The following is a 14,587-nucleotide window of genomic DNA, read 5'->3' on the forward strand; positions in this document are numbered from 1 at the left end:
TGCTTCCCAGAGTCACACAGCTAGGAATGGCCATGCAGGAGCTAGCAAGTTCCCTGGCTGGGACTGTGCAGCTGGGCCAACGTGACACAGAATCCAAGCTTTGTTTTCCACCAGAACAGCCCCCTGCCTGCCCTGCAGGAACTGCTTGACTCTGGTTTGAGAAGGTTGAGGTTCCTGACCCAGCTTCAGTGAGGAAGGGTCCCCCTATTTCTAGCCTCTGGCCCCATTTGAAAATCAACTCAAATCACTTTTCTTCTTCAGATCAAGGCAGAATGATGGCCACGAATTTCTCTGTTCTTTTCTGTAGGCACACCTAGGCTAGTATTGAACCAGCTCCAAGACACATGGGGTTTGAGAAACTGAGCGCTGGAACTTGATTACTGAAAAATGGGCTATTCTCAGCCCCAAGTCGTGAGGCACAGACGTCCCCACAGCTGTGTTCCTGTCCTCCGGGCACAGGTTTTCCAGCTGAGGGAGGGAGCGGGGCAACCTCAGCCTAATGGGCTTTTTCTAGGCCAAATTGGGTGCCTCAGTCTTGTTTTAAGAAAGTTTAGCGGCATAGGATGAAAAACAAAAAAAGGGAGGCAAGCTGTTCAGATGCCGGTCAGGTGAATCCCCCAGGGGCTTTTCCTGGCATTCTCTGTGATTTTGCACAAGTATGGAGCAGACGGAGGCTTCCCAGGTGGTGCTAGTGGTAAAGAACCTGGCTGCCAGTTCAGGAGATGTGAGAGACGTGGGTTTGATCCCTGGATTGGGAAGATCCCCTGGATAAGGGCATGGCAGCCCACTCTGTATTCTTGTCTGGAGAATCCCACGGACAGAGAAGCCTGGCGGGCTACAGTCTATGGGGTTGCAAAGAATAGGACGCGACTGCAGAAACTGAGCAGGTAGGCATGCACCAGGAGCCGACGAGCGGCCGCAGCTTAGATAACCTTCCCCTTCCCCCGCACTTTAAATGCAAGAATACTCCTTACATGGCTTTTACACTCAGCCCTGTGCAGGATTTTGAGAAACTATCTTCTGCAGCGATTCCCTCATTTTCATTCCCAATGTTGCACACCTGTCAAGCATGTGCCAACAATGTTCATATGTCCACATCGCCCTAGAATTAGTGAAATCACATGGAAGTTTCTCACTGAAAAGGAATTATTTCAGGAATGGAAGTTATTAAAAAGCAGCTACTACTGACCTGTTATCAAAACTTCAAGAATCTGGGCTGATGGCTTGGTTTGGTGGTTCTCAGTCTTGAGTGTGCCCCACAATCACACAGAGAGCTTGTTGAAATGTAACTGCTGGGCTCCGCCCCTACAGTTTCTGATTCTTTCAAGTCAAGACCCCAATTTTGCAATTTTCAGCAAGTTTCCTGAGGGATGCTGCTGCTGTTGGTCTGGGGACCATGCGTTAAGACTTATTCAGCACTGTGAGGCGGTAAAACTCAAAATGGTAGGAATATTGTTGCTTTAAATCTGCTAGGAGAAGATAGGGTTAGGGTTAGGGCAAGTTTGGATTCAGAGAATCTTGCTGGGATTCCTCCTCCAACACTATCAACTATGTGAACTTGGCTAATTTATTTAAATTTTATGTACCTCAGTTTTCTCATTTTAAAAATGGGGATAATAGCGTCTAGTTTACTGGATTGTTATGAGGAGGGAGACAATGTATATAACTGGTTTGGAACATAGGCAGACGTATAGCACTTATACACCAAATGGTAGCTCTTCTAAGAGTTCTTGTGTATCTCTGAAGTACCTTATTAGGTTTACCAAGAATAGACCAAAGTAAAAAGAATGAAGTATTAGGCATGATTACTTTAAATAACTGGGGAGGTAGGTTTCTTTTCTTTTTTTTTTAAAGATGCGCTGAAACCCCCACTGATAAGGTAGAGCCCAGGCTCACCTGAGGTTAAAAGAAAGTTCAAGGTTGCTGAGCACATCAGTAGTGAGGAGGTGGGGAAAAAGTTAGAAGGGAGATTACGTGGTAGCTTTTAAAACATGAAACTCCAAACCTTCCCAGCTGTAGGAATAGGCAAGGCTGTTTTTAAGGTTTTAAATTTGGTCTTGAAATTCCCACCCCTTGCAAAATTGCCTCCTTCCTAGCCTGCCAGTGTAATGGAAATTCCCACTCCTTCGGTTTGAGGCCCTGTGTCTCTGGAATGCAAATTGTATTTTCTAGGAGTAATAGCGCATTAATCCAATAATACTCACTAACGCTTTCAGATTAGATTGTATTAGATTAGCTAGGTGTTACCTTGGAAAATGCAGTGCTTTGCCTGAGGGAGTAAGGCACAGAAGAAGCTGACTTGGAGAAAGGATGTCAGGGACTTGGGCAGTCAAGGGCACTGGGGGGCAGGAAAGAACCGCTGGTGACCCACAGGGACTCTGCGCGGGCTGCAGGGGAGACCTCCAGCCAGCCTCTCCAGTGCCCTGCAGCCTGTAGGTCCCACAGTTTGTTCTGTGTAAGGCTGTGTGCTGATGTTCTACGGTGCTGCTTCTCTTCTGTGGTGCAGTCTGGGAGGATGGGCTTTCCCGGTAGCTCTCAGACGGTAAAGAATCCACCTGCAACGCAGGAGACCTAGGTTCGATCCCTGGGTCAGAAAGATCCCCTGGAGAAGGGAATGGCTCCCCACTCCAGTGTTCTTGCCTGGGAAATCCCATGGACAGAGGAGCCTGGTGGCTTACAGTCCATGGGGTTGTGAAGAGTTGGGCAAGACTGAGCAACTAAGCCCTGGGAGGATGGTTTCTGCTGCAGAGTTCTCAGCTGCCTTGGTGCTACCCCCTACTCTCGAGTAGTCCTTCCCCGTTTCTAGAGTGAAGAGCAGCTCCTCCTGAAAGAAAAAAAAAGGAAAAGAAAAAACCCCTTGCTGCTTTAGTTAAGTCCAGCCAAGTGGTGGCTGCTTTGGGGCATTTAGGCAGAGATAGCCCAGTAAGGTTCCCCCCACCCCCGTCTTCACTGGTGATGATGACTAAGTCACCTGAAGCCAGTGTTACATAAGCCTTAGCCTCCTATCATGGGAAATCCTGAGGCGACACAAAGACAAGACTTACTAAAGAGCAAGCTATGACTTTGTTTCATTTTAATAGCTGGTGGCCCTGACTGGGAATCTCAAAACAAATTCCACTGAATGTTTGTTGTGACATTTTCCTGGCTAACCTATCAAATGGACTTAGGGCGCAAGACCAGCTTCTCACTGTAACAGAATCACACAGGCTCTCCTAACCTCATGATGGAAACACCAGGCTTCACATGTTCGACTGGAAAGCCGGGCGGTCAAAGTTCCCTTCTGTAGCCCCTTTCAGGCTCTCAGGCTTTGCTGCAGGCTGGTTACAACCTGCGAGGGGTCCTCTTTCCTCCTAGATCCCAGCAGCCAGGCAGCCTTCCATCTCAAGTTCAAAGTCTACTAGTGTGCATGCACAAGGCCCGGTTCCAGTTGGGGTGATGGGACTGAAGGGCAGGGCCAGGGCTAAGTTCAGGTTCAGCTAGTCTGGTTTTAAGACTTCAGCCCAGTCATGTCCCCCTTGGAGAGTGACAGGGGGGCATGGAAAGGCCATCTCTGTGGCCAGTGTTCTCAGCCCACAATGCATTTGTATCTTGAAGATGAGCTGGTGTTTTGGCCTGAGAAGAGTGCCCGGTGGAGAGAGAGACGGACAAGAGGGTTTGCTGACGGTTCAAGGGGATAAGCTGCTTATGACCGTGCTCTGGTTTTGTGCATTTTATAAGAGTACATTAATATAAAATGTGGACATTGACAAGTCATAATAGAATGAGAGGATTAGAGAAACTGAAGACATTCTGAATGAGCCATTTAGTGGCTCCTGATACTATTGTGTTTATATCCAACTGTCCTCTGGGCACTTTCTAGAAATAACTTCCCCAGACCCAGGTCTGTATAAGGAAACCCTGTGTCAGCTTCCTTATACAGGAAGACACTGACCAGTGGGCTTAGAGTTGGGGGTGAGATCAGGTGGGCAATGGGTTTCTTGCAAACTCTAAAATTCCCTGAATTATTCCGTTTTTGAAAGCTGAAATTTCTAAGCACCTTTGCAGGGAACTGTACAAATGACATGGCTCACTGTTGCCACCTCTCCTTGGGAATGTTTTTGATGTCCAGAGTCACTGCAGAGTTGAACGTGGATGGGCTCTCTTGGGCAAATCTTTTAGAGAAACTGAGGGCAATCTTGTTGAGTCTTTATGGGCTGTTACTGCACGTGACTCTGACATGCTAATCAGGGTCAGGCAGGATGTTATTGCCCTTAATTCATTCTTCCTCCAGCAAGAATCTTCTTTACCTAAAGCAGAAGGGTTCATAGTGGGTCATAAGAAACATGTTAAATAAGTCTCACAGAAGGAAAAGATCACTGAAATGGCTTTCTATGTGCTTCTTAGAATCAAAAAAATCTCACTTATGATGTAGCTTGAATTCACGAGGATTGGGGAAAGTAGGTTTTCAATGGAAATATTTTATTACATGCAAAGAAGGGATCGTTCCAAATGCTATTCTTGCTTGTCACTTTACCCTCCACAGAGACCATCTATCTCAACATGAAATCTTGCTAAAGCTTAAGAACTACATATATATGTATATGTGTGTGTGTATAAAATTCAATCCTCATAGAATTACTGTGAGGTGGATTTTGTTGATTCTTTTTTACTGATGAAGTTCAGAGAAGTGTCTTGTCCCAGGTTCCATGGCAGAGAAATCATAGAGTTCCTTTTCACTTTCCCAAGGCCCTCTTAAGTCTCATTGGCTCTGACCATTCTGCTTCTACCATTTCTGCCCTTCCCTCAGCCTGAACCTAATCCCAGTTCAATCCCTGGTTGGGGAACTGAGATCCTGAAAGGTGCACAGCATGGTCAAAAAAATAAAGGGTTGATGATGTCTATCTTGCATAGATTGGTTGTGAAGGTTAAATCTGTTAATATCTTTCAGGAACACAATTGGCAAATACAATAAGTTCCCTACATATGATCGAGTTTCCTTCCAAGAGCACATTCGTAAGTCCAATTCATTTCTAAGTCCAACAAAGTTAGCCTAGGTACCCAACTAACACAATTGGCTATATAGGACTGTACTGTAATGGGCTTCCCTGATAGCTCAGTTGGTAAAGAATCCGCCTACAATGCAGGAGACCCCGGTTCAGTTCCTGGATTGGGAAGATCCCCTGAAGAAGGAATAGTTTACCCATTCCAATATTCTTGGGCTTCCCTTGTGGCTCAGCTGGTAAAGAATATGCCTGCAATGCAGGAGACCTGGGTTCACTCCCTGGGTTGGGAAGATCCCCTGGAGAAGGGAAAGGCTACCCACTCTAGTATTCTGGCCTAGAGAATTCCATGGACTGCGTAGTCCATGAGGTTGCAAAGAGTCGGACACGACTGAGCGACTTTCACTGTAATAGGTTTGTAATAGTTTTCAGACAAATAATGCATAAAAAACAAACATAAAAACTATACGTTTTTAATCTTATAGTACCTTGAAAAGTGTAGTAGTACAGTACAACAGCTGGCACACAGGGGCTGGCATTGAGTGAACAGGCAAGAAGAGTTACTGACTGGAGGAGGGAGAGGAAGTGGGAGATGGTGGAGCTGAAGGACTGTCAGCTTGGCAAGCTGCAATTTCACTCATGTTTGACATTAATGGCACAGGTTCTGGTTCCTTGTTGTAGCTTCTGCATCTTGAGAGTTCTCAGCTTGAAGGCTTGAATGCAAGGGAATTACTATAGTAGATACTTTGTCCATTTTAGCTGTCATATTTCTTGATTTTGGCTTTAGAAATACTGATCTTTGACTCAGCAGATAACCAGGAGTCTTTTAAACCTCATCCATCCAATCAAACACCCACACTCCTTCATGTTTCTGCTTGTGTGTGCCATCCTATGTCCTCACTCTGCATGGCCCCTGGTCCCAGACCCTCTGTGCTTTTGATGCTACTGATTTGGGAACTTGCCTCTCTTCCTGCTTCAGCCTTTCTTTCTTCCCTGTGTCGTCTAGGCTTATCTCCATGCCAGCTGTGCACATCTTGCTGCCATACCCAGGTGCAGACTATAATACCTACTTTGCATACCTCAGGGATTGTTGTGAGGATCAAAGGGATGATTTATGTGATGAAAGTGCTTTGAAAAGTAACATGGACTGCATTCACGTGGGCTGTGATGATGGTGATGATTATCACCCCTGGACTATCTTCAGATGACTAAAATTATCCACCCAGCCTGGCTCTTCTCAGTATGTTCTTATCTCTCCTGGTCTTCCCCTCACTGTTTGAGAAGTCTGACAGTTTAAGCAATGGAAGAACTTGCTGGTGGATAGCAATGTTGAAAGTGAAGAATGCCTGGGTAATGAATTGCTTTCTTTAGGGTCCCGATGGGAAATCTGGTACCCTGGAAAGTGTTAATTTACCTCACTTGAGTGAATGCTTTAGACCCAGCCAGCTTTTCATTCGCCCAGGCAGCCCATCGTGATGATGACATTAAATAATCATTATCATTAGGTGGAACTCCTGTCACCTTGGGGATTTAGAAAGTGTTTCTCAAGTCACATACACAAAAGCAACCGAAATAAGCAGAATGTTCATCTAGAGGAAAGTTGTTGTGAAGACAACATTTGTTTGTAATTGTCAGCATTTGGCAAAGGCAGGAAATGAAAGAATGAAATGAACCACAGCTTTGGATTCCTTCCAGTGTTTTTTTTTTTTTTTTTTCCCCCAACCCCAAATCATCAAGACTAGGGAGGGAAGCCTTCCTGTCGCAGATTGAGTTCTAGGGAGGAGGGTAGGAGCCTTCAACTCCCTCCCACCCCTTCTGTCCAGGAAGTCATTTCAAAGGGAGCTGCCTCCAGGGAAAAGCAAGAACCCATTGGCCAATATTTATTTATAGTCTTATACCCTGTAAACTTGTCTTCTTTTTCAAAATTAAGAGCAAAAAAAGTATTTGGTTCTTGTTTGTTTGGACAACCTCCAGGCAGTTGTATCTGTTTTCTTTATTTCTGTGCTGGTTGCTCAACATCTTTGGTCTTGATGGAACTGGTTTTATTCCTAGGCCCTCCCTTATTATTAATGTTCTTATTATTGGTTAGTTCTTCTGTGTTTGCAGTGTCCTTGACAACCTTTTTTTATTAGCTGGTCTTTACAACAATGCAGTGAGGTGGATCAGTCTTATTGAATATTTATCTAACAAGCTGTCCAACATTTTCTTTTGTTGGCTTTTGTTAGGATTGATTACAACCATTTTGTCTTTCTGATAGTCGCCCTGCTGCAAGACGCTTACTTCATGCTTTTTCTTGTGAGGCTCCACGAGCCAGGGGCTTGTGTCATGTGCTTTCAATCCGTGTTTGGTTTCTTCCTTCCTTGCCTGGCTTTTTCACCCTCCTCAAAATGATTGTTGCCTCTCCTGTTCATGCGAATGGTGCTCAACTAATCTAAGGCAGGTGTGAGCAAAGGGTTTCCTTTTTGCTTTCTAGGCATGTGGTTCACCTCTGAGTGGCCGCTGGTTGTCCGTTCTTTAGCACATGACTTGTTACCACGTAGTTGGTCACTACTAATATTTTGTGGTGGTTGTTTGGTGTGGTTGTGTGTATATTGGCTCTATGGTGAACCAATGGACTGTCTGGCTAGGATGAGAGATGTTTCCAGGATAGTTGGGAGTTGGAACTATACCAGGATATGACATCAATTCTTTTTTTTTTGTTTAATTTTTATTTTTACTTTATTTTGCTTTACAATACTGTATTGGTTTTGCCATACATAAGGGCAAAGACTATATTTTATTCTTCATCCACTAAGCCCTAAGCTAGGCACCAGAGAGATCTATTAGGTCAATAATTGTTTGTTGACTGAATATTAAAATCATATGATTAAATGAGAAAATCCTTTTATAAACCATAAGATGTTTTATGAATTAGTAAGGACTGTACAGGAGAAGGCAATGGCACCCCACTCCAGCACTCTTGCCTGGAAAATCCCATGGATGGAGGAGCCTGGTGGGCTACAGTCCGTGGGGTCGCTAAGAGTCGGAGACGACTGAGCGACTTCACTTTGACTTTTCACCTTCATGCATTGGAGAAGGAAATGACAACCCACTCCAATGTTCTTGCCTGGAGAATCCCAGGGATGGGGGAGCCTGGTGGGCTGCCGTCTATGGGGTCGCACAGAGTTGGACACGACTAAAGTGACTTAGCAATAGCAATAGCAAAGGATTGTACAAATGCAATTTAAAAAACTTATAATTACATTATTTTTCTATGCAGCAATGAAGGATAAGTTTGAATCTTGTGAAGCTGGACAAAAAAATACCCATTTTATAGAATAAGAATGACTGCTGTTTGACTGAATTTGCAAAAGATTAAAAGGGCAGCCATGTTATTCTGGTCTATGTCTGATTTGGCATTTGCTTGGTTGCCTGCAGCCATTGAACAAACCCTGAAGTGGAGGAAGGATAACCTTGGGGTGTGTTTAAAATTCATTTAAAAACTTTTCTTCCATGTAGATGGATTTTAGAAAACGTTCTAAGCAACTGACATAGGTTCTGGATATAGACAGTTCTAGGAAGCTATGTGTTATTCTATGTTATACCAGATTTAAACCAATGAAATAGAACTTGCCAAAGTAATTCACTGTAGCTCGCAACTTGAAAGTGGCTCGGTGCTTCAGAACTCTCCTCCCCATGGAACTTAGCCGAGGGGCTGTGAAGAAGGGAGCAAAGTAGTTTCCTCTTTTTTCTCTCCCTACCCATTGTCTCTTGGTATACTTCTTCCAAACACTGGACCGATTATTTCTGCAGATCAAATGTTATGCTGCTGCTGCTGCTAAGTCGCTTCAGTCATGTTCAACTCTGTGTGACCCCATAGATGGCAGCCCACCAGGCTTGCCGTCCCTGGGATTCTCCAGACAAGAACACTGGAGTGGGTTGCCATTTCCTTCTCCAATGCATGAAAGTGAAAACTGAAAGGGAAGTCACTCAGTCGTGTCCGACTCTTTGTGACCCCATGGACTGCAGCCTACCAGGCTCCTCCGTCTATGGGATTTTCCAGGCAAGAGTACTGGAGTGGGGTGCCATTGCCTTTCTGGATCAAACGTTATAATTAATGATTAAAAAATAAATTCTGCTCTTTCCCGGCTGGAACCATGGAGGGTGCAGAAGAGAAGAAAAGGAAGGTTCCTGCTGTGCCAGAAACCCTTAAGAAAAAACGGAAGAATTTCGCAGAGCTTAAGATCAAGCGACTGAGAAAGAAGTTTGCCCAAAAGATGCTTCGAAAGGCAAGGAGGAAGCTTATCTATGAAAAAGCTAAGCATTACCACGAGGAATACAGGCAGATGTACAGAACTGAAATTCGAATGGCTAGGATGGCACGAAAAGCCAGCAACTTCTATGTACCCGTGGAACCCAAATTGGCGTTTGTCATCAGGATCAGAGGTCTCAACGGTGTGAGCCCAAAGGTTCAAAAGGTGCTGCAGCTCCCTCGCCTCCGGCAGATCTTCAACAGCACCTTTGTGAAGCTCAACAAGGCATCAATTAATATGCTGAGAACTGTGGAGCCATACATTGCATGGGGGTACCCCAATCTGAAGTCTGTAAATGAATTGATCTACAAGCGTGGTTATGGCAAAATCAACAAAAAGCGAATTTCCCTGACAGACAATGCATTGATTGCTCGATCTCTTGGGAAATATGGAATCATCTGCATGGAGGATCTGATTCATGAGATCTATACCGTTGGAAAACATTTCAAAGAAGCAAACAACTTCCTGTGGCCCTTTAAATTGTCTTCTCCACGAGGTGGAATGAAGAAAAAGACCACCCATTTTGTAGAAGGTGGAGATGCTGGCGACAGGGAAGACCAGATCAACAGACTTATTAGAAGGATGAACTAAGGTATCTGCCAGGATTATTTTTGTAATCTGGTTAATAAACAATTGAAACAAAACAAAAAATAAATAAATTCTACTTACCAGTCAGGCACATTTCAGGTACTTAATAAATACTCAGTGAATAAATGAATGAATTTAACCTTATTCCAGCTGTCCAAAGAGCTTAACATCTGCATGGGAGAAAGTCCCATGAATGACTTTTCTGGCTTTTACCGAAGGGTCCCTGGGATCCATCAGCAACAGGGGAAGAACTCCGAATTGGGCCAAGTTCACTTACAAGAAGCCGCTTTTGATAAAAGCTCAGTTCTCTTATTAATATTCCTTCAACTCTTTCTGGAGCCCTGGCAATCTCCTTTTGAAAAGCAAATGCACTGTAGGCAGAAGCTGAATCAGAAAGTCAGAATGCAAGGTTCAGTCCCTGTTGGGCAGCAAGACATCCCAAATCAACCCTTTGGTACATTTTGGTAGGATGGATATACAAAAGGTTGACAGCACTTTTGAGTCTATCTATAGAAACATTAGATTGGTTGCCAGAGGTTAAAAAAAGAATCAGTCTATTAGAACTTACTTATGATAAATGGAGTTGCCAAGAGGCTGCACTGTAAGATTCTGGCTTTTCGTGAGTCCTACTCACTAGTGGCCAGTGTTAGAAACAGAACTTGTTGACTTTGGGATCTAGTGATTGTTTTAAATTAGTGCCTCAAGGACACAGAACTACTTTCCTTCTTTACTGCCTACTTTTCTGTCCCTCATTTTTATTATTGATTCTGCTTTCTCTCCTTCATGTGCGAATCTCTTTGTTTGGCAGGAACCAGCCATCAGAAGATTTTTCTTTCTTTTTTTTTTTTTTTTGTCTACTGAATTCTTTAGGTGCTGAAGATTTAGCTGACTGGGAATTGAATGGAGGAAAGAGTCAAGCAGGGAAATTTGTGCATGAAATGGATTTTTTTGTTCCTCTGAGGATTTGTTGTAAGCAGATATAAAGTGTCTTTCTCCCTCAGAGCACCTCCAAGGGCTTTCATAAATCAATTAGTCACTGGCAGGGCAAGAGAGAGGAGGGGGAGAATAAGCCGTGTGGTGACAGCCAGGGACCCTGGCTGCTCTCTCTCTCTCAGGCATGCTGTCCTTGATCATTAGATAACCACAGTGACACTTCACCCCCTGGAGACTGTTTCCATTACAGTCAGAACATCAGAGCAAGGGGAAGGCTTTCAGGATCTCATTCTGCTCCACTAATAAACAAACACCCACAAGAAGAGATTGAGGAAGAGGGAGGCTGGCCGTCCTTTTGAGACACAAAGCCAAGAAAATGAAATGAAAAGAAATTAATCTTTTATTTGCTCACTTGGGCTCCAGAATACTTATGTATTCTCTGGAACGTTCAGCCTTTGACTCTCAATGTGGAATTAGGATGTTTCTCTCAGTTCAATAGACGAGACCAGCGAAGCACCACCAAGGAGTCTTCATTCTAAGAGGATAAGGCTCTTGGCACAGTGCTTCTAAGCTTACAAAGTAGGTGCAGCATATCTCCTGCCAGCTTCTCAGCAGGCAGAGCCTACAGCATATGTAGGACCCATGAGGTACAGCGTGAGGGCGGCTCTGAGGAACACCTAAAAATGTGTCCAGCGGAGCTGTCAGAACAATTCTCCACCAGTCACTCTGCAGGAACAAATGGAGCGTCTGAAATGCACGGAATTTTAGGCACATGTTTTGAACTTGGAGTTCCTGGCTTGTGGATGTAAAGGCCATGGGGGAGATGGGAGTCAGGATGGGAGAACAGGGTGATCATTGCAAAGGGTTCAAGAGAGTAAAGGTGAATCCCATCATTTATAAGATCTGGAGACTTTCAGCCTACTCAGCAAGCAGAGGAATTGGAAAGAAAAAAAAATGCTTCTTATATAATAGCTGAGAGCTCTTATCTCATTCTTGGGAACAAGCTGGGGGGTAGGTGGCAACTATTTTGGTCTTCAGTTTCACAGTTGGCAGAGCTGAGATATGGGGAAGAGAGTTAGTCTGTCTGCCCACTGAGCCAGATGTGCATGGCAAGAGTCCCTATAAAATCCTCCATCAATGTGGTTCACAACCTCTGCCCCGAGTCCTCTGGCAGCCTCCTAGAGACGGAGAACGTACAGCATCACTGAGGTCACCCGACAGACTTGGAGGCAGAAGACCTGAGCTTGAATTCTGGCTCGTCTACTTACTAGCTCTGAGGTCAGGCAAGTTTCTTAATCCTTCTGCAGCAAATCTCTCAGTTTGCTTCTCTTTAAAATGAGGATGACAATAGCATAGGGCATTGGGAGAATTAAAAGTGCTTGAAAGCACTTAACCCCCCTGTCTCATATAACTCAGTAAATGCTAAGTGGATCTGAATTTAAAGAAGTAAAATGAGCCCAGATTTCCTTCTCTGACTTCTTTCAATCTCACGGATGAGCAGGCTCCAGCTTCACCGATGCTCATAGGTTTCCCCATGCCTGTGACTCTCAAAGTGTGCTTTCTGGACCCTGAGCCTCAGAGGTGCAGACAGACCTGTGAGAAGTACACATTCTCAGGCCCCACCCTAGAGGGCCTGAGTCAGAAACCTTGGGGGGTGAGTGGAGGGCAGCAATCTATATTTTAAGAAGTCTTCAGGTGATTTGGATGCATACTCAAGTTTGAGAACCACTGCCCTATATTAACTTCACGGTGCCAGGAATAAAGCCCCTGTGGGGCAACAGGCGCAATCGTTTCTGCAGTGTGCCTGACAGCTTGAGCTCGGGCATTTATTGGTTGTACCTCTATATCTCTTCTGTCCTTGGCCATTTGTTGAGATGAGAATGGCAGAAGGAATTTGCTAATGGTGATCATCCTTCTGAACTTTTACAACAGTCTGCTTTTTGTTTTTGTTTTTTGGTGCAGGGGATAGAATTGACAGTTTGGTAATGGGTCTGCACGAACATGGAACTAGAAGAAGAAATTGTCAAGGACAATCCCAGATCTCCACAGTCCTTGTACTGTTGGAGTGTGCAGACACAGAACAGTCTGAAATAAAACACTCAGGAAAGTGTTGTGCTCCGACATACAAACTCTGCAGGAAGATGCTAAAATTTATTAGATATTCAGAAGGAATCTGAGTGTGTTGACAAGTATTGAAACGACTTTGAAAGTACTTTGAAACTTAAATCTGTGATGTAAAGCTTGGATATTTTAGAGTTGTGGAGAAGATGAACCTTTCTCTTCATCTCTCCCATAGACGGTGGGAGGCTGTGTCACCTGAGTGACTCCTCACTTATTCTGTGTAACTTCTTTTATGTATTTATTAAAATTTTCTGGACTTTTTTTTTTTTTCTGGTTGAAGCATAGTTGACTTACCAGATTCTTCTTTTTCCTAATGGGTGTTTGCAAAATATCAAGCCTAGTTCCTTCATAGTGACTTCCTAAGAGCTTCATAGTGAGACTGGCTCCTGTGCCCTTCTCCCTCCATGCCCCGCTCCTACTCCTTCTCCATCCCTTTTATTCCTTTCTAGAAAAGGTTAGAAACCCCCCTTACCTTTTAGGGGGATGGCCTTGGTTGAGTTCCCTTAGCAGCACCTCACAGCATAAAATATTTAAATCCTAAGATCTCTTGGCATACGGTAGTGCAACATTTTCTTTTTACAGATGACAAAATTGAAGTCCAAAGATGGAATTGCCTGGCTCCAACTTCAAGATTCTTTAAACTACTCCCTAATGGAAGTGTCTCCACACAGTCTGCAAGTTTAGTAATCATGGGGCCTGGCAGGGAAAAGGGGAGTCATCAAATAAGAAGCTCTGTCTTCACCCCTAGTTTTTCAAATATCATACCTGTTAAAAAGGTCAATCTATACATGGGTCATACCGTAATTTTCCACCTTTGTTTGTATAAATGGGGAACAAGATGTTTGGCCCATTTTTAGTTGTGGTCACTGGGGAATGGGTGAAGTCAAAACCAAACAAGCCCCACAAAATCTCTAATTTATCTTTTTGATGGAAGAACTCACCATTGGCAAGCCCTTAGCTTTTAATTGCTGCCGTAGTCATGCTCTTCACTTCCATGGGGGAAGAGTGGGTGGGACCCCATCCTTCACATCATATTTATAGGTTTTGCTCATAACACTTGAGTTTCCAGGCCCAATCACTATTTTCTCCCTCTGAAGTAGCTTTAAAATAGGAACAAAGTGCTTCTCTTTCCCTTCAGCACTAGGAATATCAGGTGTTTACTTAATATTCCTTAAATTTTGCTTGGCGTGCTTCATGCTGACATTCTGAAGTGCCCAGGCAATAAGAAGTCAGGTGATTTCTTAGATGTTCAGGGAACAGTGCATACAGCCAAATGCATAATTTTTCAGGATAATGGATGAAAACCTTGGCCTGGGTTCCTCCTAGCCAGACAGATCATCAAAATAAAAAAGGAGTGTGTGTGTGTGTGTGTGTGTGTGTGTGTGTATTTCACTTTTATTTTCTTTCTGACACTGTGGTGAGGGTACAATTGAATGTTCACTATACGCTAGCATAATGATAGTACTGGACGCTTACTGATCACTTACTAGGTACCAGGATTTGCATGGACTTGTGTCTATAGATCTCATGTATTTCTCACCACTCTTGGTAGAAGAAGTTTTATCCATACTTTGCAGACTCAGTGGAGTAGTTTGTCACAGTTTCTGTGGGGAGTAAGTAGGAGAGCTGGGCTTCAAACCCAGGCTACTGTTGCTGCTGCTAAGTCGCTTCAGT

General features: G+C 44.0%; 1 protein-coding gene across 1 annotated transcript; it reads left to right on the top strand.

Annotated features, from left to right (window-relative positions):
- The first annotated feature begins 9,096 nt into the window (after positions 1 to 9,096).
- Positions 9,097 to 10,980, top strand: LOC105610637 (large ribosomal subunit protein uL30-like). Its single transcript, XM_042233718.2, has one exon. The coding sequence runs from the start codon at positions 9,116 to 9,118 to the stop codon at positions 9,860 to 9,862; it is 747 nt and encodes a 248-aa protein (XP_042089652.1). The 5' UTR covers positions 9,097 to 9,115; the 3' UTR covers positions 9,863 to 10,980.
- Positions 10,981 to 14,587: the final 3,607 nt, after the last annotated feature.

This window comes from Ovis aries, chromosome 16 (assembly GCF_016772045.2).
Source record: "Ovis aries strain OAR_USU_Benz2616 breed Rambouillet chromosome 16, ARS-UI_Ramb_v3.0, whole genome shotgun sequence".
NCBI classification, from domain to species: Eukaryota; Metazoa; Chordata; class Mammalia; order Artiodactyla; family Bovidae; genus Ovis; species Ovis aries.